The sequence below is a fragment of the Bubalus kerabau genome, chromosome 6 (assembly GCF_029407905.1).
Source record: "Bubalus kerabau isolate K-KA32 ecotype Philippines breed swamp buffalo chromosome 6, PCC_UOA_SB_1v2, whole genome shotgun sequence".
NCBI lineage: Eukaryota > Metazoa > Chordata > Mammalia > Artiodactyla > Bovidae > Bubalus > Bubalus kerabau.
In genome coordinates, this window is record NC_073629.1 from 23,998,192 (window position 1) to 24,025,843 (window position 27,652).

The window sequence follows — 27,652 nt, forward strand, 5'->3', positions numbered from 1 at the left end:
TTCAATGAAGTCACAGCAAACTCAAAAGCTAAGAAGTATTGAAACATCCAGTTTTAGCTAGGATGGAGGATCATGTATCAGAGTGACTTTTCCCACCTTGAGTGAGGGAGTAGGATACAATAGAATATATAAATACTTATAAATATGTATGTATTACATATATATATATATACATATACATACATATAAATATGTTGTTGTTCAGTCACCCAGTCGTATCCGACTCTTTGAGACCCTATGGACTGCAGCACGCCAGGACAGAAAGATATAAATATAGAAAAATACAGAAACAACTCTTGGAAGGAACTGATGAGTAACCTAAGCAGGCAGGATTCGAATCTATGATTCTTAAGGAGAGAGAAGCATATGAAATGAGCTCCATATTCATCCTGGGATTTCTTTCCAAATCAAGTGCTAGAGAATAATCAGGGTTTCCCAGGTGGCACTAGTGGTAAAGAACCCGCCTGCCAATGCAGGAAACATAAGAGACCCAGTTTTGATTCCTGGGTAGGAAAGATCCTCTGGAGGAGGTCATGACAACCCAGTCCAGTATTCTTCCCTGGAGAATCCCATGGACAGAGGAGCCTGGCGGGCTACAGTCATAAGGTCGCAAAGAGTTGGACACAACTGAAGCGACTTAGCATGCACATATGCCTACACCAATAAAAAATTTTTAAGAAAAGAATATTACTGTATATGTTGAGAAAATAAAGTATTGATTCAAAAGGAAAAACAAGCTTACTTCTTTTGTTAGATTTACCTACATAGTTCATTTATTTTGGTGCTGTTATAAGTGAAATTACATTCTTAATTTTATTTTGGAATTATTAATTTCCAGTGCAATTACAATTGATTTTGTACCCTACAATTCTGACAAATTCACTTATTAATTACAATTTTTTGTGTGCGCTCTTTAGAATTTTCTATGTACAAGATCAAGCCATCTGCAAACAGATTTAGAGTTACTTTTCCCTTTCAAATGTTGTTGGCTTTATTTCTTTTTCTTGTCTAATTGCCCCAGTAAGAACTTCAAATGTAATGTTGAGGGGAAGTAGGGAGAGTGGACATTTTTGTCTTGTTCCCAATTTTAGAGAAAAAGCTTTCAGTCTTTCACTTTTAAATATCATATTAGTTTTGGGATTTTTTATAAATGTCAATTAATCAGGTTGAGGAATACCTCTTCTAGTCCTAGTTTGTTGATTGTTTTTAAGATAAAAAAAGTGTTACATTTTCTCAAATGCTTTTTTTCATTTTTTTGAGATGAACACTTGAGTTTTGTCCATTATTCCACTAATAGGTACATTACATATATTGATTTTCATATGTTAAGCCAACCTTGTGTTCCCAGGATAAATCTCACATCATCATTATTGTATAATCCATTACTTGCTTCTGGGAAAAGTTCACTACTATTTTGCTACTTATCTTTATATAAGGTATATCGGTCTGTCATTTTCATTTTTTGTGAAGTCTTTGAGTAATAGTGGCCTCATAAAATAAGCTAGGACGCGTTCACACTCTCTCCTTTTTTTTTTTTTTTTTTTGGTGGGGGAAGAGTTTGCAAGGCATTAGCATTCTTTAAACAATTGCTAAAATTCACAAGTTAAGCCATCTGGACCATAATTCTTCCTTGTGGGAAGTTTTACTACTGCTGCTGCTGCTAAGTCGCTTCAGTTGTGTCTGACTCTGTGCGACCCCATAGACAGCAGCCCACCAGACCCCGCAGTCCCTGGGATTCTCCAGGCAAGAGTACTGGAGTGGGTTGCCATTGCCTTCTCCAACTATTACTACTACTACTCATTTAATTGCTTGTTATAGGTCTATTCAGGTTTTTTGTTTCTCTTTGAATCAGTTTAAGTAGCTTGTGTTTTTCTTGGAATGTGTCCTTTTCATCTAGTGTATCTAATTTGTTGGCATACAATTATACATAGCATTCCCTTATAATCCTTTTTATTTCCATGGGCAATACTAATATGCCCTCTTTCATTTGTAATTTGACCCATGTATTTTAATTTTTTTAAAGAAGGGAGGATAACAAAGACTAGTAATAACTGAAAGCTCCGACCCCTAAGGTTGTAAAGAAAATCACTCAGAAAGAAAGTTGTTTGCTCATTTCCGACACACAAGTATGGATGCTGCTGCTGCTAAGTCTCTTCAGTCGTGTCTGACTCTGTGCGACCCCATAGACAGCAGCCCACCAGGCTCCCCCGACCTTGGGATTCTCCAGGCAAGAACACTGAAGTGGGTTGCCATTTCCTTCTCCAATGCATGAAAGTGAAAAGTGAAAGTGAAGTCGCTCAGTCTTGTCCGACTCTTAGCAACCCCATGGACTGCAGCCTACCAGGCTCCTCTGTCCATGGGATTTGCCAGGCAAGAGTACTGGAGTGGGGTGCCATTGCCTTCTCCGCAAGTATGGATAGAAGAGAGTAAAGAAGCAGGAGGTGAAGAGGTATAAGAGGAGGAAGCCAAACAACACTGGGAACAAGAGCACAGCCTTGGGCCAGGGTCCTGGTTCCACCGCAGGGGACACACGTAACAGAATCTTTGAGCTCTTTACAGAACTAAAACCTCCAGCAAAAGGAAGAAGATGTTAGCATTCTTCATTCCAGAGAAGACCACGTGAGATCAGATTAAAAGAACCAGAGAAGCTCATCAAGAGACTACCAGGTCTAGACTCTGCTTATACACCCTGATCCTTAGCAGCATCCCTGCCCTTGAACCATTGCTATAAAACTGCACCAAATTCTCCCAAATGGGGAAACACAGTTTTTGAAGGATAAGCCCAAATTCTGTCTGTGAAATTCGATCCAGCACTGGTGCAAAGAGGCTAAGCTTTTGGCTTTGCCAATTGTGAATTACACTGTACGTGCTCATTCCAGTCTGCCTCTTTGCAAACACATGGACTGTACCCACCAAGCTCCTCTGTCTATGGAATTGTCCAGGCAGGAATACTGGAGTGGGTTGCCGTTTCCTACTCCAGGGGATCTTCCCAGCCCAGGGATGGAACCCATGTCTCTAGGGACTCCTGCATTGACAGTTGGATTCTTTACCACTGGTGCCATCTGGAAAGTCCTGGTATATTGTATACAACCGATGAAGAATTGTCTCAATCCATTAGTATGCCATTCATTCAGTCATCTATTCATCAAACATTAACTGAGCATTTGCTAGGTTCCTGGGGGAACAGGACACTAGACTCTGGGGGATAACAAATGACTACTTTTACTGCTCTGAAAGATTTTAGAGGCTATGAGGGTAAAAAAGAAATCTGTTAAAACTTTTAAGTTCAATAAAATATTTTAGATCCTATCAAAACTATTCCAATTATCCTCACAACCCCACTATCTCAAAATCCAAGGGATGGGCCTGGTGGTCTCTGCTTAGCTTTCCGAACAAAGCAGGGAAATTGGACAAAAATAATGAACGTTTCATGAGGTAGCGTCTAAAGGCAGGGAGCAGTTTTGCTTAGGCTGGATATTTGAAGCAGGGTATCTAAGGTGGTAATTATTTTAAATAGCGGCTTTCCCATTACTTACAGTGTGCACCTTGTTCATTTTTCCTCCTTCCTCACCCAAATCCTTACTTTCACTTTAATGTCTTGACTAACTGTGCGTGGACAACATAGGTAAAGACTGTGAACGAACTTAAGGGTGAACAAAATGAAAGTTCTGCTTTATTGGAGCTCACATTGTAGGACAGTTTAGTCAGTGAACTGATAATTCAAAATAACAACCAGCTCCGAGGGCATCAATACATTCGCAGCCTGATGGCCGCTTCCCAATCACTAAGGCAGCCAGAAGAAGCAGGCTCGAGGTGGGGCCGACGGGCGGGCGCCACGATGAAAGGCGGGGCTCGTTCTCGGAGTCCCTGGAGGTAACCAATGGCCACCTGGGAGACGGAGCTTTTGAAACCGACTGGCATGGAAACTGACCAATCAGAAGCTAACCTGGATAAACTGCCGAAGTGGTACCAGCAGAGTTTTGGCGCAGTTTGATAGGAGGTGCGGGTTGAAGAGCAATAGCTCAGATAAGCTGCTATTTGCTAATCTGTAAGAAAAGGTTTCGGTTTTTAAATAACTGGTTCAGCCTTACTACCACATATGCCTGATAGCAGCCCAGAAATAGTGCCTTTTTTTTTTTGTCTGCCAAGAGCATCACTTCCTCCTGAGGAAAAAAAAAAAAATTTTTTTTCATTTTTGGAATTATGTAATTCATACAGGAGCTGCTGTTTACTTACAGACAGTGTTTGGTCTGGGGGTTGATACGGGCCACAGGTTTCTGGGAATGTTATTCATCTTCATTACCTAGCTCAGTGTCTGGCATACAATTAGGCACTCAGGAATTGTTTAAAAATAAGTGGACACAAGCCTTGAACTGTTGCTTTCTTTGATCTCACGTGTAAAGTCTCTAACCTTCTGACTCTGCCTTAATGGAAAGTCCCATTCTGTTTTAGCAGCTTAATTTAGATAAGTGCTTTATTTCGTTTATTTGGATACGAAATGCTGTTAGTTCTGATATTCAAATTTCTGTTTACCTCCCCCCTACCCCCCAGTACAACCTTTACAAGTTCCAAGATTCTTGAATTTGACCCATTTCATAGTGTTGTCGGCCTTCCGGCGTAGATCAGTCAGTAAAGAGTGTGACTGCAATACAGGAGACCTGCATTCGATCCCTGGGTTGGGAAGATCCCCTGGAGAAGGAAATGGCAACCCACGCCGGTATTCTTGCCTGGAGAATCCCATGGACAGAGGAGCCTCGCAGGCTACAGTCTATAAAGTCGCAAGAGTCGAACACAACTGAGTAACTAAGCACACGCGAATAGTGTTGTCAGGTTTCAAGCAGACATCAAGCCTTGGGGAGAGGCTAGATCCAGGAACTAGAAAGAGGCTGGAATTCCTGCTCCAAATTTGTTTCTCTATGCATTCTTCTCTCTTTGCTTCTCTTATCAACATAGCCTTACCCTTAATTAAAATATTGGTATTATCAATTTCCCATTACTGGAATTGTCCCAGCAGAAGCTGAATGACAATGACCATTTGACACCATGGTAGAAGACACATCCTTGTTGAGTGGGAGGAAGGGAAGTTAGGTCAGGTTACATCTTTGAGCTATTTTAAATGTAAGATATTATGATTTTGTCAGCCTAGGCTCCCATCTACACAAGGATTGCCTTCCGTTTCACTTTCTCACTGTGTTAAATAGCACCATCAGTTTGTCTTGTCTATTGCCTGTCCATCTTTTGTGTGGAGTCAATCATTAGGTCTTCCTTCCAAAATCCTCTCAAGAAATAAGTTTTATCCTAGTAGCTGTAGAGTTGTAGAAAAGGTAACAAAACGTGAGCTCTTTAACCTACGGTTAAATATTACGATGGAATCGTATCAGGGTTAGGAGGGTAGGTTTTGGAGTTCAACAGCCCAAATCCTAGTCCCATTACTACTAGCTGTGTCACTGTGGAAAAATTACTCTCTGAAGTTTTTTCTTTAACTACAAAGTGGGGACCTACACTTTCTCACTATATAATCACAAATATCCTGAGAGGCAGATAATATTCTCATATTAGAGATGGGGGCACCAAAGAAAAAAGAATGGTAACACTTCTTCAGGTGGAGTTGTCTAGAGGTTTCTCCAATACTGAGTAAATGAAGAGTTACTGGAAGTTTTGCAAGACTGTCCTGCTACCTATAATGATAGATCACAGCTTTCGGCAGGGTGACTGATCTAGGTAATTTCTGAGATCCTGTAATATCACTTACTCACATATGCAATTAATATTTTTTACCAGAATCTGTTTAAGGACCTGGGCATACAGCATACACAAGCAAAAAAAAAAAAAAAACCCCATACAATACACACACACACACACACACACACACAAAGAACTCTGCCTAAAAATATAAAAATACAGAAAATAATTTGTACTGGATATACAATATATATAAAAACAAAAAAAATTATGAAAATATATCATCTGATTGTCAGTTTTTTCATATACCCTTCATCGAAGTACCCATTAACTCCTGCCCTCCTTCCCAGTCCTCTCCCCCAACTTAAAGTATCAGAAACTAGAAAAATCTATTTCGGTTTGTGTGCCACGCCCTCTCACGGGTCAAGGCTTATTCAAAGCTGGAAATCCAGAAAAGTGGCCGGGGCCTGGGGCGTTTCTGCGTGTAAGGAGAGATCACGGAACTAGTGTGCCTGTAGTTGTGGTTCCCGATGGGAAGCCAATTCTGGGGACCGGTAGTGGAGAGCTCTAGAGCTTGTTTCCGGCCACCTCAGCGGGAAGCGGAGACGCGAGCAGCTGTGTCTCCGGCAACTAAGGTAGAGGTTTAACTGTTGTCCCGGCGGAGCAAGTCAAGACACATCTACGGCTGTCTGGGCCAGTGTTGGGTCTCCGTAGCCTGTAAAGATGGTGTTGCTCACGATGATCGCCCGAGTGGCGGACGGGCTCCCGTTGGCCGCCTCTATGCAGGAGGACGAACAGGTGAGCTGCTAGATCCTCAGGACCCCAAGTTCCTGCCAGAGCGTTATACTGTCCGCCCCGGATTCCTTGTTAGGACGCGGGAGACCCCTGAGTCTTCCCAGGCATTTCTGAGTCCTCTGAAGCGCGTTTTCTCTTTTAACAGTGGAGAAAACTACCTGGAGAAAACTAACCTTTGCTGAAGGCGGGGGTAGATTTTTATGTTACCTATTTCGTATCAGATAAACATTCCGGAGAAGGGGTAGGTTTGGCTAATTGTGATCATCCAGTGTTCTGTAATTCTTTATGGACTCTGCTAAAATTAAGGGTTTCTAATTTTTTGCTGTTAATAAGCCTTACACGTCCTGGGGAAAATCAGCTCCTAGTTCTTTAACTGCTTTCTGTAGCACCTGATTCTTGACCTAGCTTGCTGACATCTATTGAAAGCAGATGAGGTAATATTGCCACATATATGCACCTGTTTGAAGTTCAGTACAGTACTTTCTTTCAAAGTTATGTCCAATTCCCACCTCCTTCAGTAAGCCTTACTAAATTCTTATTGTTGGAATTGTGACCCCTGTGTTATATTTCTATAATGCCTTGTACTTTTGCCTTTGTCTTTCAATAAATTAAATTTCCTAGTAGGCAGATGACAAATCTTGGTCATTTTTGTATTTCCCATAGTTTTTACAATAGCAGTTTTAGTATAATAGGTAGTCAAAAATATGTTGCATTGATTAAAACAAACAAACAAAAAGTCCCAGAAAAAAACCCTAGATAGCTTCACAGGAAAAGTCTTTGTGCCTTAAAATCACAAGGCAAATTTCTGGTGTGAGACCAGTTCCTGGAAATAAGGTTGGGGAATTCTGGAAGAAAGGAGGCTGAGAATGAAATTTATATAATTTATTTAAATTTGTTTAAAGTGATCAACTTTATTTTACTTTCTTATACAAGTAATTAAAAAAAAACTTTAAAGGCCTAAAAAAAGTTGAGTTCTAGAAAAAAATATTTTGCGCATTTTTTAACCTTTCATTCATATATTCATGAAAAAATCCAACTCTCATTAAGCACATCAGGTGTGCCAAGCATGGTGTTCATGCAGGGGCTTAGGGAACATAGTCCCTACTTTCATGGAGCTTACAGTTTAGTGGAGAAGCCAGATCACCAACAAATAACTGTAATGTAGATAATTGCTGTAGAGGAGAAAGAAGTTTCTGTGATTGAACATGAAAAAGGTATCTAAATTGATTTTTGGACATCAGGAAAGTCTTCCCAAAAGGAAAGACATCCAAGCCAATATTAGTGTCTCCTAATTGAGAAAGCTTCTGTTTGGTTATATGCCCTTTTAGGTTTGATTTGCAAATACATTTACTTTAACTTTTATGAGAACAATGATACAGATTGTGATGTTGTTGTGTTGCTTAGTAGGTTATGCTGAGTGAAATGTTTTCTATTCACTACACAAAAAAAAGTCTAAGCTAATATAAAATCTGAAAAATATAGCATGCCCTGAACTTTGAATTGTGAAGTATTTTTCTCTTCTCCAGCATTAAACATTTTCTTGGACTATGCAGAAGGAGTGAAATTATTAAAATGAATGCAGAACATGATTTGAAACAAAGGAGATGGTGTGAGGAAATGTTCCTTGAAGGATATGAAGTTTGACTAAGAAATAGTTTTTGCAAGGGAACAGAAATCTGGTCAGTTTTCCAACTATTGCTTTGAATTCCAGTGTGGGCAAAGAATATAAAGTAGATCTGAAGGTCTGAATATCAGTAGGCCCTTATTCTTTGCCTTGACACTTTATTGAAAAAATTAGTTGGTTATACTGTGTGTTTCTTAATTCCAAATTAGGTATCAGTCTACCAAGATGGGTTGCTTTAATTGAAAAGGAAAGATATTTTACACAAAAATATTTTTATGATTATAATTCTGTAGTGATTTCCTTTAGCAGTTTTGACTTTGAATGATAACGTCCTTTCTAAACTTTTAACATCTGCAAAAATATAAATCTTTGACTTATTTTTTACTATTAAAATAGAGCACCTTACATTTAGAGAGAGTGCCTATGCATGCATGCTAAGTAGCTTCAGTCATGTCCAACTCTTTGTGACCCTATGGACTGTAGCCCTCCACTCTCCTCTGTCCATGAGATTCTCTAGGCAAGAATACTGGAATGGATTGCTATGCCCTATTCCAGGGAAATCTTTTTGACCTAGGGATTGAACCTGTGTCTCTTGGGTCTCCTGCATTGGTGGGTGGGTTCCTTACCACTAACACCACCTGGGAAGCCCATAGAGTGCCTGCTATATACCAACCATTCCGCTAAGTCTGTTAAATGCATGATTTCATTTAGTCTTCATACCAGCTATTATTGTTGTTTCGTTGCTAAGTCGTGTCTGATTCTTTGTGACCCCATGGACTGTAGCCTGCCAGGTTCCTCTGTCCATGGGATTTCCCAAGCAAGAGTACTGCAGTGGATTACCATTTCCTTCTCCAGAGAGTCTTCCTGACCCAGGGATCGAATCCATGTCCCCTGCATTGACAGGCGGATTCTTTATTGCTGAGCCACCAGGGAAGCCCTTATATCAACTACTAGGATGGGTATTGTTATTATCTACATTTATAGATAAGGAAGCTCTGAGGCTAAGAGATGAAAAGTCTCTTTAAGTCACACAGCATAAGTAGTACAATGGAATTTTTCACCAGGATTCCTTCCTTCCCCTTCCCCTCCCTTCTTCCCTCCCTCCTTTTTTCCCCTTCCTTTCTTCCTTATTAACCTACAACCACTGTGTTAGTTCCAGGTGCATAACATAGTGGTTTGATACTTCTGTCATCAGGGTTTTTAACTTTGGCACTTTTGACATTTTGGAATGGATAATTGTTTGTTGTGGGAAAACTGTCCTGTGAGTTGTTGGATGTCTAGCCGTATCCTTGGCCTCTGCACCTTACATACCAATAGCACTACCACCACCCTCCCCCCAGTTTGACAACCAAAAATATTTCTGACATTGTTGCATGTCACCTTTGGGGAGGATAGGCAAAGTCACCCTTGGTTGAGAACCACTGTTTTGGTTTTTAAAAGAAATTTTTAATTGAGGTATAGTTGATTCACAGTGTAGAAGTTTCAGGTGTGAAGCATAGTGATTCACAGTTTTTAAAGGTTAGACTCCATTAGTAGTTATTATAAAATATTGGCTATATTCTCTGAGCTGTACAGTATACTCTTATAGCTGCTTATTTACTTTATACATAAGTAGTTTGTACCTCTTAATCCTCTACCCCTAGTGTGCCTTTCCTTCCTTCCCTCTACCCACTGGTAAACACTGGTTTGTTCCTTTTAATCCAAATCTGTCTGATTCTACACTGGACCCTTAGTACCTAACTGTTACACTTTACTGCTTTGTTCCAAGATATTTTAATAATGTATTTACTTCTTGGGAGTCTGGAAGTTACTTTTTAAGAAATGGATATCTTGATCAAATAGTTTTATAGTTAAGTATCTTAATTGTCCAGGCCAAATAAATATATTCTTTCAGTTATTTACATTGATAATAGATGCTATATTTTAGGTAGTTTCTCCATGCTAGTCCCTATACAAACTGTCTTGTTACTGTAGATGAACAGTTATTCAAGTAATACAATAGAGCGTGTTTTTTTTAAAGATAAGAGTACCTTATGCACTGTTTTCTCTATGCTTTAGCTAGAAATACAAGCCTAAGGTAGAGAGATGAACTTTTCCAAACTATACTGTCTAAGTGATACTCTATTTCTCCCTTTCTGATGCATTTCTCCTTTTCAGATGTTTGCAGTTTCTTTACCTTTCTGTTCTACCTCAAAATACACCCTGTTGTCTTCTCTCATTGTGTCCCAGCTCTGTGGACTTAAAGAAGGCGTAGAGGTAACTGAGTACAGAGCAGGGAACTCCAAGAAGCAGATGGTCTGTTGTATTGTTAAACTGCCACACTCCCCCAGTCATTGAGGGTTGATTAATCATCTTACTGTTATTGCTGTTAGAGAAAGATGGTTGGTTCTTGGTGCTGCTGGCCTTTGATCAGTAGAGCTTAACAGGGATTTAAAAATGATAAGGGCTTAGCTGAACATGATTGTAAAGCAAAAGATGGCATTTGATACAACTACAGCAGTCATTAAGTGAAAGGCACTCAGTTGTGTGTGACCGTTCGCGACCCCATGGTCTGTAGCCCATCAGCTTCTTCTGTCCATGGGATTCTCCAGGCAAGAATAGTTGGAATGGGTTACCATTACCTTCTTCAGGGGATCTTCCCGACCCAGGAATTGAACCTGGGTCTCTTGCATTGCAGGCAGATTCTTTACCATCTGAGCCATCAGGGAAGCCCACCAGCAGTCATAGGTAACAGCAATTAAACAGATTGTGGTTGTGTGGCAGTTTACTACCCTGTACCTCCTATATTTTATGTACAGAACCGCATCCTAAATATACTGATGATCTCAAGTTTCAGAATTTGTGAATACTTTCACATCCACTTTATTATTGGATTGCTAACAGCTGTCTTTCCTTTATACTGTGTACAAGTTTCATCAAGTCTGTTTTAGACAAAGTAGAAAACAGAATTAGGACATCTAATTAACTATTTTTAAATAGGCTGGCTGACTGTGGGCCCTTTGTGACTGTAATCTTAAAAGCAAACCAAGGGTTTATCTCTAAAGCCATGATTATGTTGTTATGTGAGATCTATCAATAGTTCAGAGCTGCCATGTAGTCTTGAGCATTTCCCATGAATTAGATTTAATATTAAATAGTTAGATATCACTTGGAACGTGGCTCGACCATCACAGAAGCAATTTTAATTGTAGAGGTTGTATAGCACGCATAGGAGTAGGAGCTTCAGGGGTAGACTGCCTGGGCACAAATCCTAGCCCCTCCCTTACTGGCCCCAAGTGCAGATAGGCAACAAGTAGACATTGATGAATGAATAATTTTCTCAATATAAAGTTAGTTTCTGACTGTTGTAGAAAATTCAGTAAATACAAAAGGACCAAGAAGTTAATGGTGATTTTTTTTTTTTAAACTAAAGTAGTGGTAAAATTAAGTAATCCCTACTTAAATCATACCCACTGGGTATCTAACCTTAATCTTTGTGTATGTGTTTAAAATTAAATAATGGGTAATAACTGTAAGACTGTTCCACCTAATTTTTTCACATAGTGTATAATGAATGTCTGCTCATATCATTAAATATTACACCTCATTTTGATGGTTCTATAGTGTTCCATTATATAAATATATACCATATGCTATGTCACCCATCCCCATCCTATTATTGAACATATGTTTTTTGTTTTTTATGTTTTTGTAGCTGTTTGCTTAACACGTATATGATGTTTATGTATACTTTCAGAGATGCAGAATTGTAAAATAAAACACTGTGCAAAAAAAAAAAACCGTGCAAAATTTTATAATTTCTAATGCATATTGTCAAAATGACTACCAGAAAGTTTGTGCCAGCATCGTGTTCACAGGATTGGTGATGCTAGCTGAACCCGCAGTGTAAAATGTTGGTTAGCGTGTCATAATTCCTGTGTAGCTATGTCCCCAGTACTGTACATTGGCATCATTGCTTTGTTCATTGTAAATTCCTGAAATCGTAGCATGCTTTTGGCCATAGTCTCTGTGTTTCTCTCAGATTGCAGTAATGTTTACGATGCCTCTTATAAATGTCAAAGGATTTGTACCAATCCTCATTTGACCAACAGTTTTTTGCCATTTTTTAAAAATTGAAGTGTAGTTTGTTTATAATATTATGTTAGTTTCACACTTAGAATATAATGCTTCATATCTTTATAGATTATACTTCATTTTAAGTTGCTATAAAGTACTGTTATTCCCTGTGCTGCACAATATGTCCATGTAGCTTATTTATTTTATACATAGTAGTTTGTACATCTTAATAGCCCCTACCCCTGTCTTGCCCGTCTTCCTTTCCCTCTCCCTAATGGTAGCCACTAGTTTGTTCTCTGTATCTGTGAGTCTGTTTCTGATTTGTTATATTCATTTTATTTTTTAGATTCTGCATATAAGGGATAACATACAGTATTTGTCTTTCTCTCTCTGACTTATTTCACTGAGCATAATACCGTCTCTGTCCATCCATGTTGTTACAAATGGTGGAATTTCATTTGCCATTTATTTATTTAACTATTTCCTTTAAAGGGCTCCCCTGCCTTTAGCTGTCAGAAAACTTACATTTAACTTTTATGGTTGTAGTTATTTTACTGATACTAATGTCTGAGTCCTGCCTCCAAAACACTGATTTAATTGGTTTTGGGGTGCAGATTGAGCAGGAATAGTGTTTTTTAAGATCCCCAGGTGATTCTAGCGTGAAGCCAAGGTTGAAAATCATTGATCTATGTTGATATTATTTCTTGGCACTTTATTTATTTATTTATTTTATTTCTTGGCACTTTAGTAGCCAAGGTTTGATCCCTGGGTCGGTAGGATCCCTTGGAGAAGGGCATGGCAACCCACTCCGGTATTTTGCCTAGAGAATCCCATGGACAGAGGAGCCTGGTGGGCTACAGTCCATGGGGTCACAAAGAGTTGGACACGACTGAGCAACTAACACATTTTTAGTAGCCTCTGCAACTTTATTTGCATCCCTCGTATCTATTATCTTCCTTGGTGGCTCAGAGGTTAAGCATCTGCCTCCAATGCGGGAGACCCGGGTTCGATCCCTGGGTCGGGAAAATCTCCTAGAGAAGGAAATGGCAACCCACTCCAGTATTCTTGCCTGGAGAATCCCTTGGACAGAGGAGTCTGGTAGGCTACAGTCCATTGGGTCACAAAGAGTCGGACACGACTGAGCGACTTCACTTTCTTTCTTTCTTTCTTTCTGGTGTCTGTTGTTGTGGGGTCAGATATCTTCGGAATGCCACATAACAACATTGCTTAAGCAAACAGATTGACTCTACCACTCAAATTTAGGAACATAAGATATTGGCATTAGTTCAAAGCATGTGATGGTATTCACTCTCCCTAACTGGCTGGCCAGTCGTGAGAAAAGCAATATATATGTTAGCATTACTGTTTAATACAATAATGTTACTATATATTATACTGTTAATTATTACAAAGTGTTATTAATATATAACAGTATATATGGTAATGTAGGAGTATTTCTCAAACAGCCTTACAATAAGTCATTGCCATAAAAACAGTGTTAAACTACAAATTGATACTTCTAATGGTCTCTGCCTGACTCCCCTGGTTCACCTCATACTTATTTACTTCCTTATTTATATTGAAATTTCCAGCTCACTATTTTTTATTTTATTTTGAGTTATGATTGACATATACCATTATATTAGTTTCAGATGTACAATATGATTCAGTATTTATAGACACTGTGAAGTCACCACAGTCAGCCTAGTTACCCTCCATCATGAAAAAATAGTTATGAAATGTTTATTCCTTTTTTTTCTTGTGATGCAGACATAAAAGTTTTACTCTCTTAGCAACTTTCAAATATATATTACAGTATTATTAACTACAGTCACCATGCTGAACACTGTATCCCCATGACCTGTTTTATAATTGGAAGTTTGTGCTTTTTGATTCCCTTTGCTCATTTGGCCTACTCCCCCACCCACCTCCCCTCTGGCAGTCACCAGTCAATTCTCTATCTGTGAGCTTGTTTTTTGAGTAAGATTCCACTCTTTTTTAATGGCTGAATACTATTCCGTTGTGTATATATACCGCATCTTTTTTATCCATTCATCTATTGAACACTTATAGGTTATTTTCATATTTTGGCTATTGTAAATAATGCTGCAGTGAGCATAGCTTAGGATGCATATATCTTTTTAATTTAGTGTTTAATTTTCTTTAGATAAATACCTAGAAGTTGAATTGCTGAATCATGCAATAGTTCTGTTTTTAATTTTTTTGAGGGAACCCCCCATATTTTTTCCATTTTGGCTGCACCAATTTGCATTCCTTCCAACATTGCACAAGGGTTCCCTTTTCTCCACACCCTCACCAATGCATGTTATATCTTGTCCTTTTGATAATAGTCATTTTAACAGGAGTGAGGTGATATCTCAGTGTGCATTTCTAGTTCACTATTTTAAATATAGCTTAAAATCCTATACTTGTACATTTGTTTATCTGCCAGTTGCATGATTTTATTTTTGCTTCCTTGTTTTTATTCTCAGTTCAGTGGATCGCTGTGATCCACTAAGTTTTACTTTGTACTTTCTCATAGTTAGGCCTTAGGTCCAATCCCTGGGAGAACCCGGTATACTTTTCTATTTAAACGTTTAGTTATCAAGTATCTACCAAGGAGAGACTGTGTTATATCTTTCAATTCAGAATAAATAATCTAAAATAAAATAATTCCTTCCCATCATATGGCAGAAGTTGTTTATTTCCCCCAGTATGTGGATGAATAAAGCATATTTGCTTCTCACTCTTCATGCACTTCTTTTCCATTTTTGTCTAATAGGTTATTGAGGTATGATTTTCTCCTTTTGAAATGACTCTGCTCTTTCCCCCAGTAGACTTTTTCCTCTCTTTAAAAAAAAAAAAAAAGTGGAATCATTTAGAAATTGTTTGGGAAAATATTGCCTGTAATTCTGTCATCCAAATGTTACTATTTTCAATTTTTTTATGAACATATCCCTTGCTATCCAGACGTTTGCATTCCAAACTTGGAAACCAAATAGATTTATTTAGTAAAGGATATTTTGACTTTCCAGTCTTCATCCTGACTCTTGCATGTTTTTCCTAGTTGCAGTTACAGTGTTCATAGGAATTTACAGTGATGGGTGCACACACGTAGTTTTGCTTATACATCAAATACTGTAACACTTTAAGGAAGATTTTGCATGATATTTCAGCATAAAAATGAGATTCATTCTGTCTGTCTTTCCCAGGACTTTCCTCTGAGTATAGAACATGTTGTGTGATTCTGTGGCAGTAACCAGCAAGTGAAGTGGGTTAGGAGGAGGGCACTGACCTCACAGTGGAAATGGATTCAGCAAGTACCTTAAATGCAGTTGAGGATTATATTTTTGCTTTTTAGAAAATAACTAATGTGACTTTGTTGAAAAACTCAGGGTTTGGGCTCCCTTTTTTCTCTAAAAGTAGGCCACTTTTATTTTGTTAAATCTTATTAACGTTATTAACCTATAAATGAAAGACCTTATTTACATAGTGTCCTCAAAACATGATACTTCTTACCAATTGCTACTGTTTTTTTGGTGGAACATTGTTAAATGAAGGTGTCTTCTTTCAGTCTGGCCGGGACCTTCAACAGTACCAGAGTCAGGCTAAGCAGCTCTTTCGAAAGTTGAATGAACAGTCCCCTACCAGATGCACCTTGGAAGCTGGTGCCATGACTTTTCAGTGAGTATAATCTTGATTTCTTTGTGATCATTTAAGTATGAAATACAGTAGTTACTTGTAATTACACCTGAGAAGAATGGTAACTTTTTTCAAATGTAAAGGTAACTTTGAAAATAGAGTCATTCTGTGGAGGCAACTTTCCTGGCTCTAATTTTGCAAAACTGAAATCTTGGTTTCTGTATTCAGTTTGTGTACAATAATTCACCCTGTTATGTTGTGTCCAGTAATGCTGTATGTATCATGCAGTAATAGATAACTTTTGCTTTGGGAGCTTCTTAGAGCCAGACACACATAGATTAGTACCCTTGCTTAAACATTTACTGACACTGTAACCTTGAGCAACCCACATATATTTTACTAGGCCTCAGTTACCTCTATAAAATAGGGAATCATAGTTTTGTTAGGTTTATGAGAAAATCCCTGTATATCACTTAACATTTTGTCTGGCACATAGAGAATAGTCAATAGGTATTATTTATTATTTAGAGAATAGAAAATTATAAAAGATAATTTAAGAGCATCTAATCAGTGGTTGGAGAAGGGCACGGCAACCCACTCCAATATGCTTGCCTGGGAAATCCCATGGACAGAGGGGCCTGGCAGGATACAGTCCATGGGGTCGCAAAGAGTCAGACATGACAGCATCTAAACAACAACAACAACAACAAATCAGTGGTTATAGACAATGCATACAGCTGAGAGAGGGATCAAAGGGATTTTATTGGGTCTCAAATTACCTACAAATAATTGGTATTAAGTGTTTAATTATATGTCAAGTTTGAAGGTGCTAAAACAGGCAGGATTAAAAAAGAAAAAAGAGGACAAGAAGATCAGAGGAAAATAAGAAAGGATAAGCTAAATGATCCTTAGTATGTTCGGAGCTCAGATACTGAGATAATATAGACCTGGGAAGAACCTATTGTGTTTAACTCAAACAACCAACCTTCTACTCATCAAGAATAAGCAAACAAGTATACAGAATCAAAACCAAAACAAGACTCTGGCCTATTGGTTAAGAAAATAGTGAACATTAGGTTTTGTAAGTTATTTCAACATAAAATAACGTTCAGTTCAGTTGCTCAGTCGTGTCTGACTCTTTGCAACCCCATGGACCACAGCACGCCAGGCCTCCCTGTCCATCACCAACTCCCAGAGTTTACCCAAACTTATGTCCATTGAGTCAGTGATGCCATCCAACCATCTCATCCTCTGTCGTCCCCTTCTCCTCCTGCCTTCAATATTTCCCAGCATCAAGGTCTTTTCAAATGAGTCAGCTCTTAGTATCAGGTGGCCAAAGTATTGGAGTTTCAGCTTCAACATCAGTCCTTCCAATGAACACCCAGGACTGATCTCCTTTAGGATGGACTGGATGGATCTCCTTGCAGTCCAAGAGACTCTTAAGAGTATTCTCCAACACCACAGTTCAAAAGCATTAATTCTTCGGCACTCAGCTTTCTTTATAGTCCATCTCTCACATCCATACATAACTACTGGAAAAACCATAGTCTTGACTAGATGGACCTTTGTTGGCAAAGTAATGTCTCTGCTTTTTAATATGATGTCTAGGTTGGTCATAACTTTCCTTTCACATTATTTCCTTTCTAAATAATGTTGCTGCTGCTGCTGCTGCTAAGTCGTTTCAGTCGTGTCCGACTCTGTGCAACCCCATAGACAGCAGCCCACCAGGCTCCCCTATCCTTGGGATTCTCCAGGCAAGAATATTGGAGTGGGTTGCCATTTCCTTCTCCAATGCATGAAAGTGAAAAGTGAAAGTGAAGTCGCTCAGTCGTGTCCAACTCTCAGCGACCCCATGGACTGCAGCCTACCAGGCTCCCTCGTCCATGGGATTTTCTAGGCAAGAGTACTGGAGTAGGGTGCCATTGCCTTCCCCATAAATAATGTTAGAGATGCTCAATTATAATATAGTATTTTTTATCTTTACTGTGGGTTAGGAACAGATGACTTAGGAAAGATCTCATGGAATTGAAAAGAGATTTTCTTCTGCCTCCTTCTTTATAATCTTATCTCTTCCCTTATTTGCATCTAAGAGCTGTTTGCTAAAGATGTATTCTTTGCCAGACTGTGTATTAAGTCTTGCCTTTAATGTTCTTAGCTTGTCCTCTTATTATAGCAGAGAGAGACACATACGCATACTGTACTATAATACCTAGGACAAGAAGTGCTATAGAGCAGAGAAAAGGAAGCAAGTTTTCAGGAAAGGGGACTCCATTCTGTGGAGTTCTGGGGTGCCTTAGAAGCCACATAGAAGGGAAAGGGATGGGGGATGTGTGTAATGCTTTGGACCCTTAAACTCCTACTTAAACTAAAAAACTTCTGACTTTATTTGCTATACGTATTGGTCTTCTGGATATAATTTTGGCTCAAATAAAGAGTGCTGTGGCTACAAACTCATTTGAAAACCACTGAGTAGCCAGCCTCTTTCCAAAAATATCTCAGACATGCAGTAATATAGCCTCCTCCAGACTTCAGGGATAATATGATGGACATGAGTTTGGGCAAGCTCCGGTGGTTGGTGATGCACAGGGGAGCCTGGCATGCTGCAGTCCATGGGGTTGCAAAGAGTCAGACATGGCTGAGCGACTGAACTGAACTGAAGGCTGCCAGGGAGCTCACTCTCACAAGAGGAGTCAGTTCTGTTATAGAATAATTTGCAATTAATAGAGTTCTTCTACCCTAGAAATTAGGACCTATTATTAGTCCTGAGATTGGTATTTTCTGTACCCAGTAATCATTGTGACATTAACTTCTAACTTTTTAGTGTTCACAAAAACTTCCAGTTCCACAATTCTTACAGATGGAAGAAGTTTAAATGTGTATCTATTATTACTTGTTTACTATACATGATCAAAGGGCAGATGGAGTCATACCCCTAAGTTTTCAAGAAAAAGTCTTAAGTATTAAGATATTTTAGTTGAAGAATTATGTGATGAATAAATATGTCTAAATACTCCTTTTGGAATATGCTTCTAATAATGGGAAGATGTTTGTTTTCTAATTCTAGTGATTTATGGTTTGTAATTGACTTTCTGATTTCATTAGCCTCAGAGGCCTTGGGCTTGAATATTTTCAAGTTTGTATAAGGAATGTCCTGGTGGTCCAGTGGTTAGGACTCTGCCCTTCCCCTGCCAAGGACCTGGGTTTCATCCCTAGTCGGGGAACTAAGATCCTGCAAGCCGGGTAGCATAACCAAAAACAAAGTTTGTATGGCACTGAGTCTGGTTCAGACTGTTGGGAGTATTATTAATCTACAACAATTTTTTATTGCTTTTTTCATTTTTGTCTCTTCAGTTACATTATTGAACAAGGAGTATGTTATTTGGTTCTGTGTGAAGCTGCCTTCCCTAAGAAGCTGGCTTTTGCCTACCTAGAAGATTTACACTCAGAATTTGATGAACAGCATGGGAAGAAGGTGCCAACTGTGTCTAGACCCTACTCCTTTATTGAGTTTGGTAAGTTTTTGTGCCTTACTTCTCTATCAGGGGAGTAGACAGTGTAGAGAAGCTAGTGATATAATTTGACTTTTTTTTTTTTAAAGCTTACCTAATGTTTTGGATTCTGCCTCCTCTCCTATTCCATGTCTTTTTTCCTTTTGAGTGAATGAGGCTTCCTTCTCATAAGTATTAATAATTTTCTCTGGCCTTTCGATATTTTCCCCATAGAGCTTATTGCCCTTTGCTCTTTTTTGTAATTTGTTTTGATTCTTCATTAAGGTAAAAAACTGCCTGAAGATCCAGATTGACATGTAATTGCTGAGTTCTTCTTTTTCCCAATTCAGTGTCTTCACCCCCACACACACATACGCTCACAGTGAGACCCATTTTATGGAGATCAAAATTTGGAAATCAGAAAGAGTGGTGTTTTGTTTCTTTTAATAGAACAAGATCCTCTAATTTAAGTACTAAAAGATACCTGGTATTGGGGCACAACAGTTCCTATAGGCAGAAGCATTGAGCATGGGTGTCCATATTTGTACAAGAATTATAGAAAGACTCATTGCTCAGAGCTGGTAAAATATAGGATGGCGACATATCAAAGGAAATGTCCTGTAAGTAGAAGAAAGGAGAACAAGTATGATTAGATTACATCATTGACATTTTTAGTTAAAAAAGAAACTGGTTTTGAATACTACCTCTGGATTTCTGAAGTGTTTCAAGTTTGCTAGATAAATGAGTCCTCTTGCTTTGTAGAAATAAAGAAAATGTATTATAGCAAAGCATTACAGTGTTTCAAAACTAAACTCTCCGAGTGCTAATTTTATCATGTCTGGTTTTGCAGTTTTTATTTTTGTAGGCAATAGGAGTTCAGCAAAACCAAGAAAAAAATAAGACTGCTGTACCAAAGTCACACAGGAAATAGTTGGTACCCTCAAATTAGTTTAAAAGATTGTACACAGAGATATGAAAGGGTTGTAGATGAACTGTAAGGTACAGTAACCTGAGACCAGTAGCATGGTAATTGTTATCAACCCTAATCTTGAATGGACAAGAGCAGTTTCTGGATCTGGGAAGGAGAAAATTTATAGAAAAGGGCAATTTCAAAGGAGCAGTAACTTGGTGGAGGAATACTACCAGCCCAAGATGACTTCTCAGGGAGGAGATAGAGGAATAAATCACTGTCACTGTCCACTCTCATTCCCTACTCTTGGGGTGTCCTCTTTGGCTGAACCTAATTGGAAGCTAGACAGCAAGAAACCCATTGATGTAATTCATTCAGGTTAGCTTCCCAAAGCAGAAGGCAGGGTGCAGAAGGGTGGGAGGAAGTTTAAAGGGGCAAATAAAGGGTAGCCAATACACTATCTTAGGATTTTAGCTAAAAGTTGAAAATATAATCTGTATTAATTATTCTTTTCATAGTTTTATGATATGCAGACATTGGCAAACATGATTGAGCGTGCAGTTTTGTAGTAATATTTTGGGAAGTTCCCTGTCACACTTGATACTCATTCAAGAGTCTGGTTAATCATGGACAGTTGCAAAACCAGGACTAAACTCAGAATATACTCGTACCTACTTCTTTGATGGACATGAAAGAAATTGTTAACAGTCACTTTTCTTCATCATTATAGATACCTACATTCAGAAAACCAAGAAGCTTTACATTGACAGTCGGGCTCGGAGAAACCTGGGCTCCATCAACACTGAACTGCAAGATGTGCAGAGAATCATGGTGGCGAATATTGAAGAAGTGTTACAGCGGGGAGAAGCGCTCTCAGGTATCTAAAAGCAGTACGAGTCTTATGAGCAAGTGGCTCTTATTCCACAGGCAAGGATAGCTTATTTGGGGTTACTGTTTATGCTGTCAGATTCTACCTAGTACTATTAAGAATTCATTTCTCCAAAATGGATTACATGACAAGCTTCCAATATGATATGTTTCTTCCTAGTGTGGTTAGTTTCTATTGAGTTGGAACAGTGTAAAGTCTCATTCCATGTAAGAAACAATTACTGTTTCCCAGGTATTTACCAAATTTGATTAGTATTTGTAGAAACACATAAGTTACGGAAAATGAAAAGAAGAATGAAAGGACATTGTCAGTGGTTTATGGCAATGGTTTCATAAGTGGCTGCTTCAGGAGACTTTACTGCTGCCAGATCAACTGTTATAAAATACCATTTCATCAAGGCGTTCCTCTGCAGAAAAACTTCTAAGACCTGTGACTACAAGATCTAGTCTAGTCTCAACTTACTTTTCATTCATCCAGTTACTATTAATTGAATACTCATAATGTGCAAGGCAGGCTTCCCCAGTGGCTCAGCATTAAAAAATGTGCCTGTGGTACAGAAGCCACAGGAGACACGGGTTCAGTCCCTGGGTCAGAAAGATCCCCTGGAGGAGGAAGTGGCAACCCACTCCAGTTTTCTTTCCTTGAGAATCCCATGGACAGAGGAGCCTGGTGGGCTACATTCCGTAGGGTCGCACAGAGTTGAACACAACTGAAGCCACTTAGCAGCCAATGTGCAAGGCACTGTATTCTCTATTGTGGAAGATAAGGAGATCGCAAAAGTGTTTCATTCTCCCTGGTTCACAAATATTCTGCCTCAGCCAGTTCAATGTCTTCATCATCCTGGACCTTCCTTAAACTCTAGATAAGAACTGCCTCTTCAAAGAAGCCTTCCCTGATCCTTACAGCCCCTGATGCATTAATCTCCTTACTCCTTCAAATTCTTAAACACTTACATATTTTACGTAATGTAAAAAAGCATGTAATGTTTTTTAGCACATGGGGTATGTATATGTGTGTGTACTAATTTACCTAAAATATATAACTAATGTTTAGATGTTACCTAAGTGTTTAATGTGAGCATATACGCTGTTTTATATCTATTTTATATACTTATTTTATTTCTTTCACAGTAATCATCACAGGTAGTTGCCTTAATGTATATTTTTAAAATTCAGGCTTGTTACATATTCATGATTAAATGCATGCATGTGAAATCACTTCAGTCATGTCCTACTCTTTGTGACCCCACAGACTGTAGCCCGCCAGGCTCCTCTGTCCTTGGGATTCTCCAGGCAAGAATGCTGGAGTGGGTTGCCATTCCCTTCTCCAGCCATTCCCTTCTCCAGAGAATAAATGGGTTTTCCTATATTATGAACTTCAGATTTTAACCTTCATGTTTATAGTCAGCAATTGTCCCAGTGTATAGCTTCATACTCTTTAAACATCAGTTTTTGGATAAGTGAGTCTATATAAATTTTCATCGTAGCAGACTCACAGGTTCTACTCAGGATGAAGTAAACCAGTATAGGAAACTTTTTTAAAACCAAAATTTATAAACTGTTCAATTAATCAAAAGTATATGGGATTTCCTTCTAGTGCTTTGCTAATTGCTATAGTGTTGATATGCTGATTAAAAATGAAGTACATTTTTACCCTTAAGAAACTCCATGTGATTGGGAAGATAAGGAACATTGTCACAGAGTAACAAACATCAATTGAACATTTACATTGTGCTAGGCAACATGGTAAGGGGACTTTACATATATTTTATTTATTCTTTAGAGTAATCCCATGTGAAGTGGGTGGTATCAAACCAGTTTTACAGATAAGGAAGCAAAGACTCAGAAAAGTAGCTTACTCAAAGCTAAAAAATAGCTTACGAAAAGTAGCTTACTAGCTTTTTATACTGCTAGTACTTGGCAGAATTTATTGGTCCATGGAGTCCTTGTTCATCTTCAGAGAATGATAGTTGTAAATCATTATGTAGATATCTACCGGCTGCCCAGGTGGCTCAGTGGTAAAGAATCTGCCTGCCCAGTGCAGGAGACGTGAGTTCATTCCCTGGGTTAGGAAGATCCGATGGAGGTGGAAATGGCAACCCACTCCAGTATTCTTGCCTGGGAAGTCCCATGGACAGGAGCCTGACAGGCTATAGTCCATGGGATCACAAAGAATGAGACACAACTGAGCGACTGAGCACATAGATATATAGACAATAAGAGCTAAAAGAATATAGAAGGAAATAGATAAGTGAACAGGAAAGATTTCTTGAATTTTGATAGATTAGGAAGGAGTGAAGAGTGATATTTTAAGAGGAAGAAAAAGCATATCTGAACAGGGCATAAATGAAGACAGTGGGAAGATTCAGTTCAGTTTAATTGCTCAGTCGTGTCCGACTCTTTGCAACCCCATGAATCGCAGCACGCCAGGCCTCCCTGTCCATCACCAACTCCCGGAGTTCACTAGACTTCTTCCTCTTTAGGCTTCTCCATAATAAGAATCTATCTTTTATACTTTTTTCTCTTTTTGTTTTAGAGCTAGTCAGCTTTGCATTTAAGTCCCAAGAATAGTTCCTATGTAAGATCAAATTGTGCCTTTTTTACTACCTAAATATACCTGTTTCTTTTAAGGCATAGGTTTTATTTTTTTATTCAGAGGTGTGTCACTCTACTGCAGTATAGATTGCACAGATACAGGGATCATGTACGTTTTGATCGTAACTGTATCTTCTAGCACTCCTCATGGTGCCCACAACATAAATATTTGCTAAATAAGACTTCTCCAAGCAATAGCTTTGTTTTTATGATACCATCTGTTTCCAATGTTCATATGTAAAGAAATTGTCATAACTATTTCTTACTTTATATGACCTAATATTTATTTCTCTTCCCAGTTTTTCTCAGCAGATTTAGATTCATTTAGCAGATACTTATTTATTGAGCGCTGACTATATGCCAAATCCCGTTCTAGACACTAGGAATATAGTAAGAAACACTGTAGTAGTTAAAAACCTCTGTCCAGTCTGTTAAACTGACCAGAAAGATTCCTTGCAGTATTGTCATGGCTATTTCTCATCCCTTAACTGTTTTTTTGCATGACAAGGTGCTTTTCTTACAGGACAAGTTACTAATTTCGAAATGGCTGACATGCCTGTGTTATTAAGTAATGCCACATTTCTCAATCAAAACCAGCCCCTATTAAGCAACTCCAAATAGTCCAAAAGCATTCTCCAAGGAAGACCAAATAGATTCAGATTGCAAAATAGTTTCTCAAAAATTTAAAGAAGTGAAAAGTTTGATTAGAATTTATGCCAAACTCAGAGTTTGTTTTTATTATTAAAAATATGCCATATATTTTAAACCAGGTTTAGCTTATGTGTATCTGGTTATTTCTCTAAGTGCTTAGTTAACAATTAAAAGAAGATAATGACATTACAAATGTTCGTATAGGAAAAAAAACTTTGCAGAAGATTCTAAAAAGCTTAATTTAGTAGATATTGGTGGTTTTCTAGCACCCGTGATTGTATTTTTGTTGTAATACAGCTTTCCTATGTCTGCTAAAATACAATTTCTGATAGTGTTATCTTCATAATAATAGTCTTTACCATGTGGAAAGTTTTAGAAATTTGGTAGTAGTCACTGTTGAGATACAGGTTAATACTCAGTGTCTGGTTCATTGAATCTTCTGGTTACCTGAATTTTTCATCTTACCTGGATTATCATTTGTCAAAATATGAGAGAATATGATTTAAACCATTAAGAGATTATGAAGATAGTTGCTATCAGCTAACATTTATCAAGTGTTTACCATCATGTAGGCATTGTGCTCACTTTACAGATATCCTATGGTATGGTTACTATTATTATATATTCCCTATTTTTATAGACAAAGAAGTTTGATCTTAGGCTGAGTTGCCCAGTATCATATGATTGGTACAGCTGAGATTTGAACTAGGGTCTGAGGCCAGACCCTGGACTCACTCTACAGCCTCAAGAATTTGAACATAAGTTTAACTGATTATTTGAAAATGCATTGTAGATTTTACAGTGCTTTGGGATCATGAGTTAATCAGTGTATACAACCTTACACTTAAAAAAAAAAAAAAGATAATTTAAACTTCATGATTTGAAGTAGTGCTACTCATTTGGGTTATTTTTGTTCTTAATACAGTTGATAAAATACTTTAAGGGACTAATTAATGTTATCCTTTTTTTCCCTTTTGACAGCATTGGATTCGAAGGCTAACAATTTGTCCAGTCTGTCCAAGAAATACCGCCAGGATGCGAAGTACTTGAACATGCGTTCCACTTACGCCAAACTTGCAGCAGTAGCTGTATTTTTCATCATGTTAATAGTGTATGTGCGCTTCTGGTGGCTGTGAAGTAGTGAATCCAGTCACTGGCAAGGGAGAACCTAGAACCCGGCAGGTGTATGTTTTCAGGAAGCTGAGTGCACAGACATGTGTATTAGAATCCAAGTGGAACTTCTGCCTCTAAAGACCTTGCAAGAAAAGACATGTCCTGAAAATGAAAGATTACACCTCATTTAGTGAAGCTTAGCCCTATGTAGAAAGTGTCTTTCCGGGGCAGAGGCTTTCTCTGGGTGCTAAGCCATATACATTAGGGAACAGTAGATTGTTTTATTTGTTTTTTTCCCCTCCCAGTGTTTTACATTTTTCAAACAGCACTGACTGGGGCATTCTCATTCTCTAATGGAGCCGTCAGTGAGATTTGGCTTAACCAACCTATGCTAGCAAGTCTGAAACCCTTCAGAGAAGGCAGCCCTTCAGGAAGTTTTTTGACTCTGTTTAATCAACATTCCTTTCGTTGGTGACATTTGTGATTTTCAGGAATCTGAATTGTTTGATGGCCTTTTAAACAAGACTCCAGTATGTGAAGGTTAATTGCTGTGCTGCAAAATACCCTGTCTATTGGCCCCTGTAGGAAGTTAACCTTGTTTTTCATTTATGATAATTTGCTTATTGCACAATTGCTTTAGGGTTAAATGAATTATATTAAGATGCCTTGAAATTATATTATAGCACTCCTTGATTAAGAAGCAAAAATGTTTTCTGTCATTTACTCTTAAAAGACTTAAAATTAGTTTGGGACATTCTTGATTTTATTTTTCTGCATCTGGTTTATATTAATATAAGAGTGAGTATAGCATCTAGCCAGAGGCCCCTGACTTAGTGGGAAGACAGGCCAGCTCATCACTACAGCTTTGTCCTCTTTCCTCACTTCTTCACTACGATTTTCCCCACTCTTCCTCCTGCCACAGCTTGCTAAGGTTTTTTAAATTGCTCTGAGCCCTATAGTTTCATCTCCCATAAGTATCCTCTCAGTATATTCTCAAATTTCAAAATGGAAGATAATCAGTTGCATAGTTAATTAAATTGAAAATTTTCAGAGCAACTGCTCAAACTACTAAACATATTTATCAAAGAAAATCTGAGAGCACCTCATATCTGCTTCAGTTATGTAATTCTCTAAGAATGTTCTAGAGATAGGCAACTCATTTACAGTAGATTCTGTTAACAAATAAAAGTACCTGAATTTTCCCTTTTTTGCTCAGGGATAATGAGAATTTCCTTTTACCTTCTGAGGTAGAATTTTTTAAATGGGGAGAATAGGCCTTTTAAATATTGTCACAAGAGTCTACAATATAACCTCTAATTCCTACACATACTGCAAATATTTCTTTAAATTGTACAGGAAAATGAACCAACTTCTTACTTCTTAAGATCTTTGGAAAGAACTTTAACCAGTAAGCAATTTTATAACTCAGGATCATCAAACCTACTGTTCTGATTCCTGATAGAGAAAAAAAAATTTTTTTTCTTTAAAACAAGGCAAGGAGAAATGCTTATTTTATTCCTGATAATTTATAGAACTAGAATAAAAATTTTTTCTTCCCACTTTGGACCTCTCTCTGCCAATTGGAGTTTTGTGCATGAAGTAAGAAGTTACTTTTTATAGAGAATAAGTGCTTGAAGTCCCTAAAAGTCTTGTCCCTAAGTAATTATGTTGGTAATAAAAGCCTTTGAAAGGCTGAAAACCTAAATAGTAGTACCATAGCATTTGGTACTTCTGTAGAAGTGGAGAGTGAGTGGCAGCTCGTTGTTGAGAGTTGCATGCTGCAACCAAGTGGTCAGCAATGAAATAAATACTTCTAGAATGTTCCCTTCAGTGTGAAGCTTTGTTATCTACTATAGTTAATTTACATGCACATATTCTTCTAGATACATTCCTACCTAAATTCAGAGGGTTAATTAAAAAATGAATGGGGTGGGGGATGAGAAAGAGATAAAGTAGTTTATGGTTATGATGGCAGAAAAGAGAGCAGGACTGTCATAATATGGCTCCTGCTTGTGTTCTTCATTGGAGGAAGTGCGAAGACCTAACTAGGTGGGATGAACCAGCAACCAGACAGACATCTAAAATAGAACGTGATAAATACTGCTCAGGGTTATCGAGGGCACATTAAGAAAGGACACCTAATTTACTGTGGCAAGGAGGATGGTAAGAGAAGCAGAGTGTGACTTCCCATACAGAGTCAGTGACTTG

The 27,652-nt window shown here is 38.2% G+C and overlaps 1 protein-coding gene across 1 annotated transcript; it reads left to right on the forward strand.

Annotated features, from left to right (window-relative positions):
• The first annotated feature begins 6,190 nt into the window (after positions 1–6,190).
• Positions 6,191–27,268, forward strand: SEC22B (SEC22 homolog B, vesicle trafficking protein). The gene is made up of 5 exons (XM_055584584.1): positions 6,191–6,480; positions 15,732–15,841; positions 19,151–19,311; positions 20,928–21,074; positions 25,313–27,268. The coding sequence occupies exons 1-5, from the start codon at positions 6,406–6,408 to the stop codon at positions 25,465–25,467; spliced, it is 648 nt and encodes a 215-aa protein (XP_055440559.1). The 5' UTR covers positions 6,191–6,405; the 3' UTR covers positions 25,468–27,268.
• The last annotated feature ends 384 nt before the right edge of the window (positions 27,269–27,652 follow it).

Coding starts and splice junctions, on each gene's coding strand:
- SEC22B (XM_055584584.1), top strand. CDS start 6,406: ATGGTGTTGCTCACGATGATCGCCCGAGTGGCGGACGGGCTCCCGTTG. Junction 19,312..20,927: donor CTACTCCTTTATTGAGTTTG/GTAAGTTTTTGT, acceptor TCATCATTATAG/ATACCTACATTCAGAAAACC. Junction 21,075..25,312: donor GCGGGGAGAAGCGCTCTCAG/GTATCTAAAAGC, acceptor CCCTTTTGACAG/CATTGGATTCGAAGGCTAAC.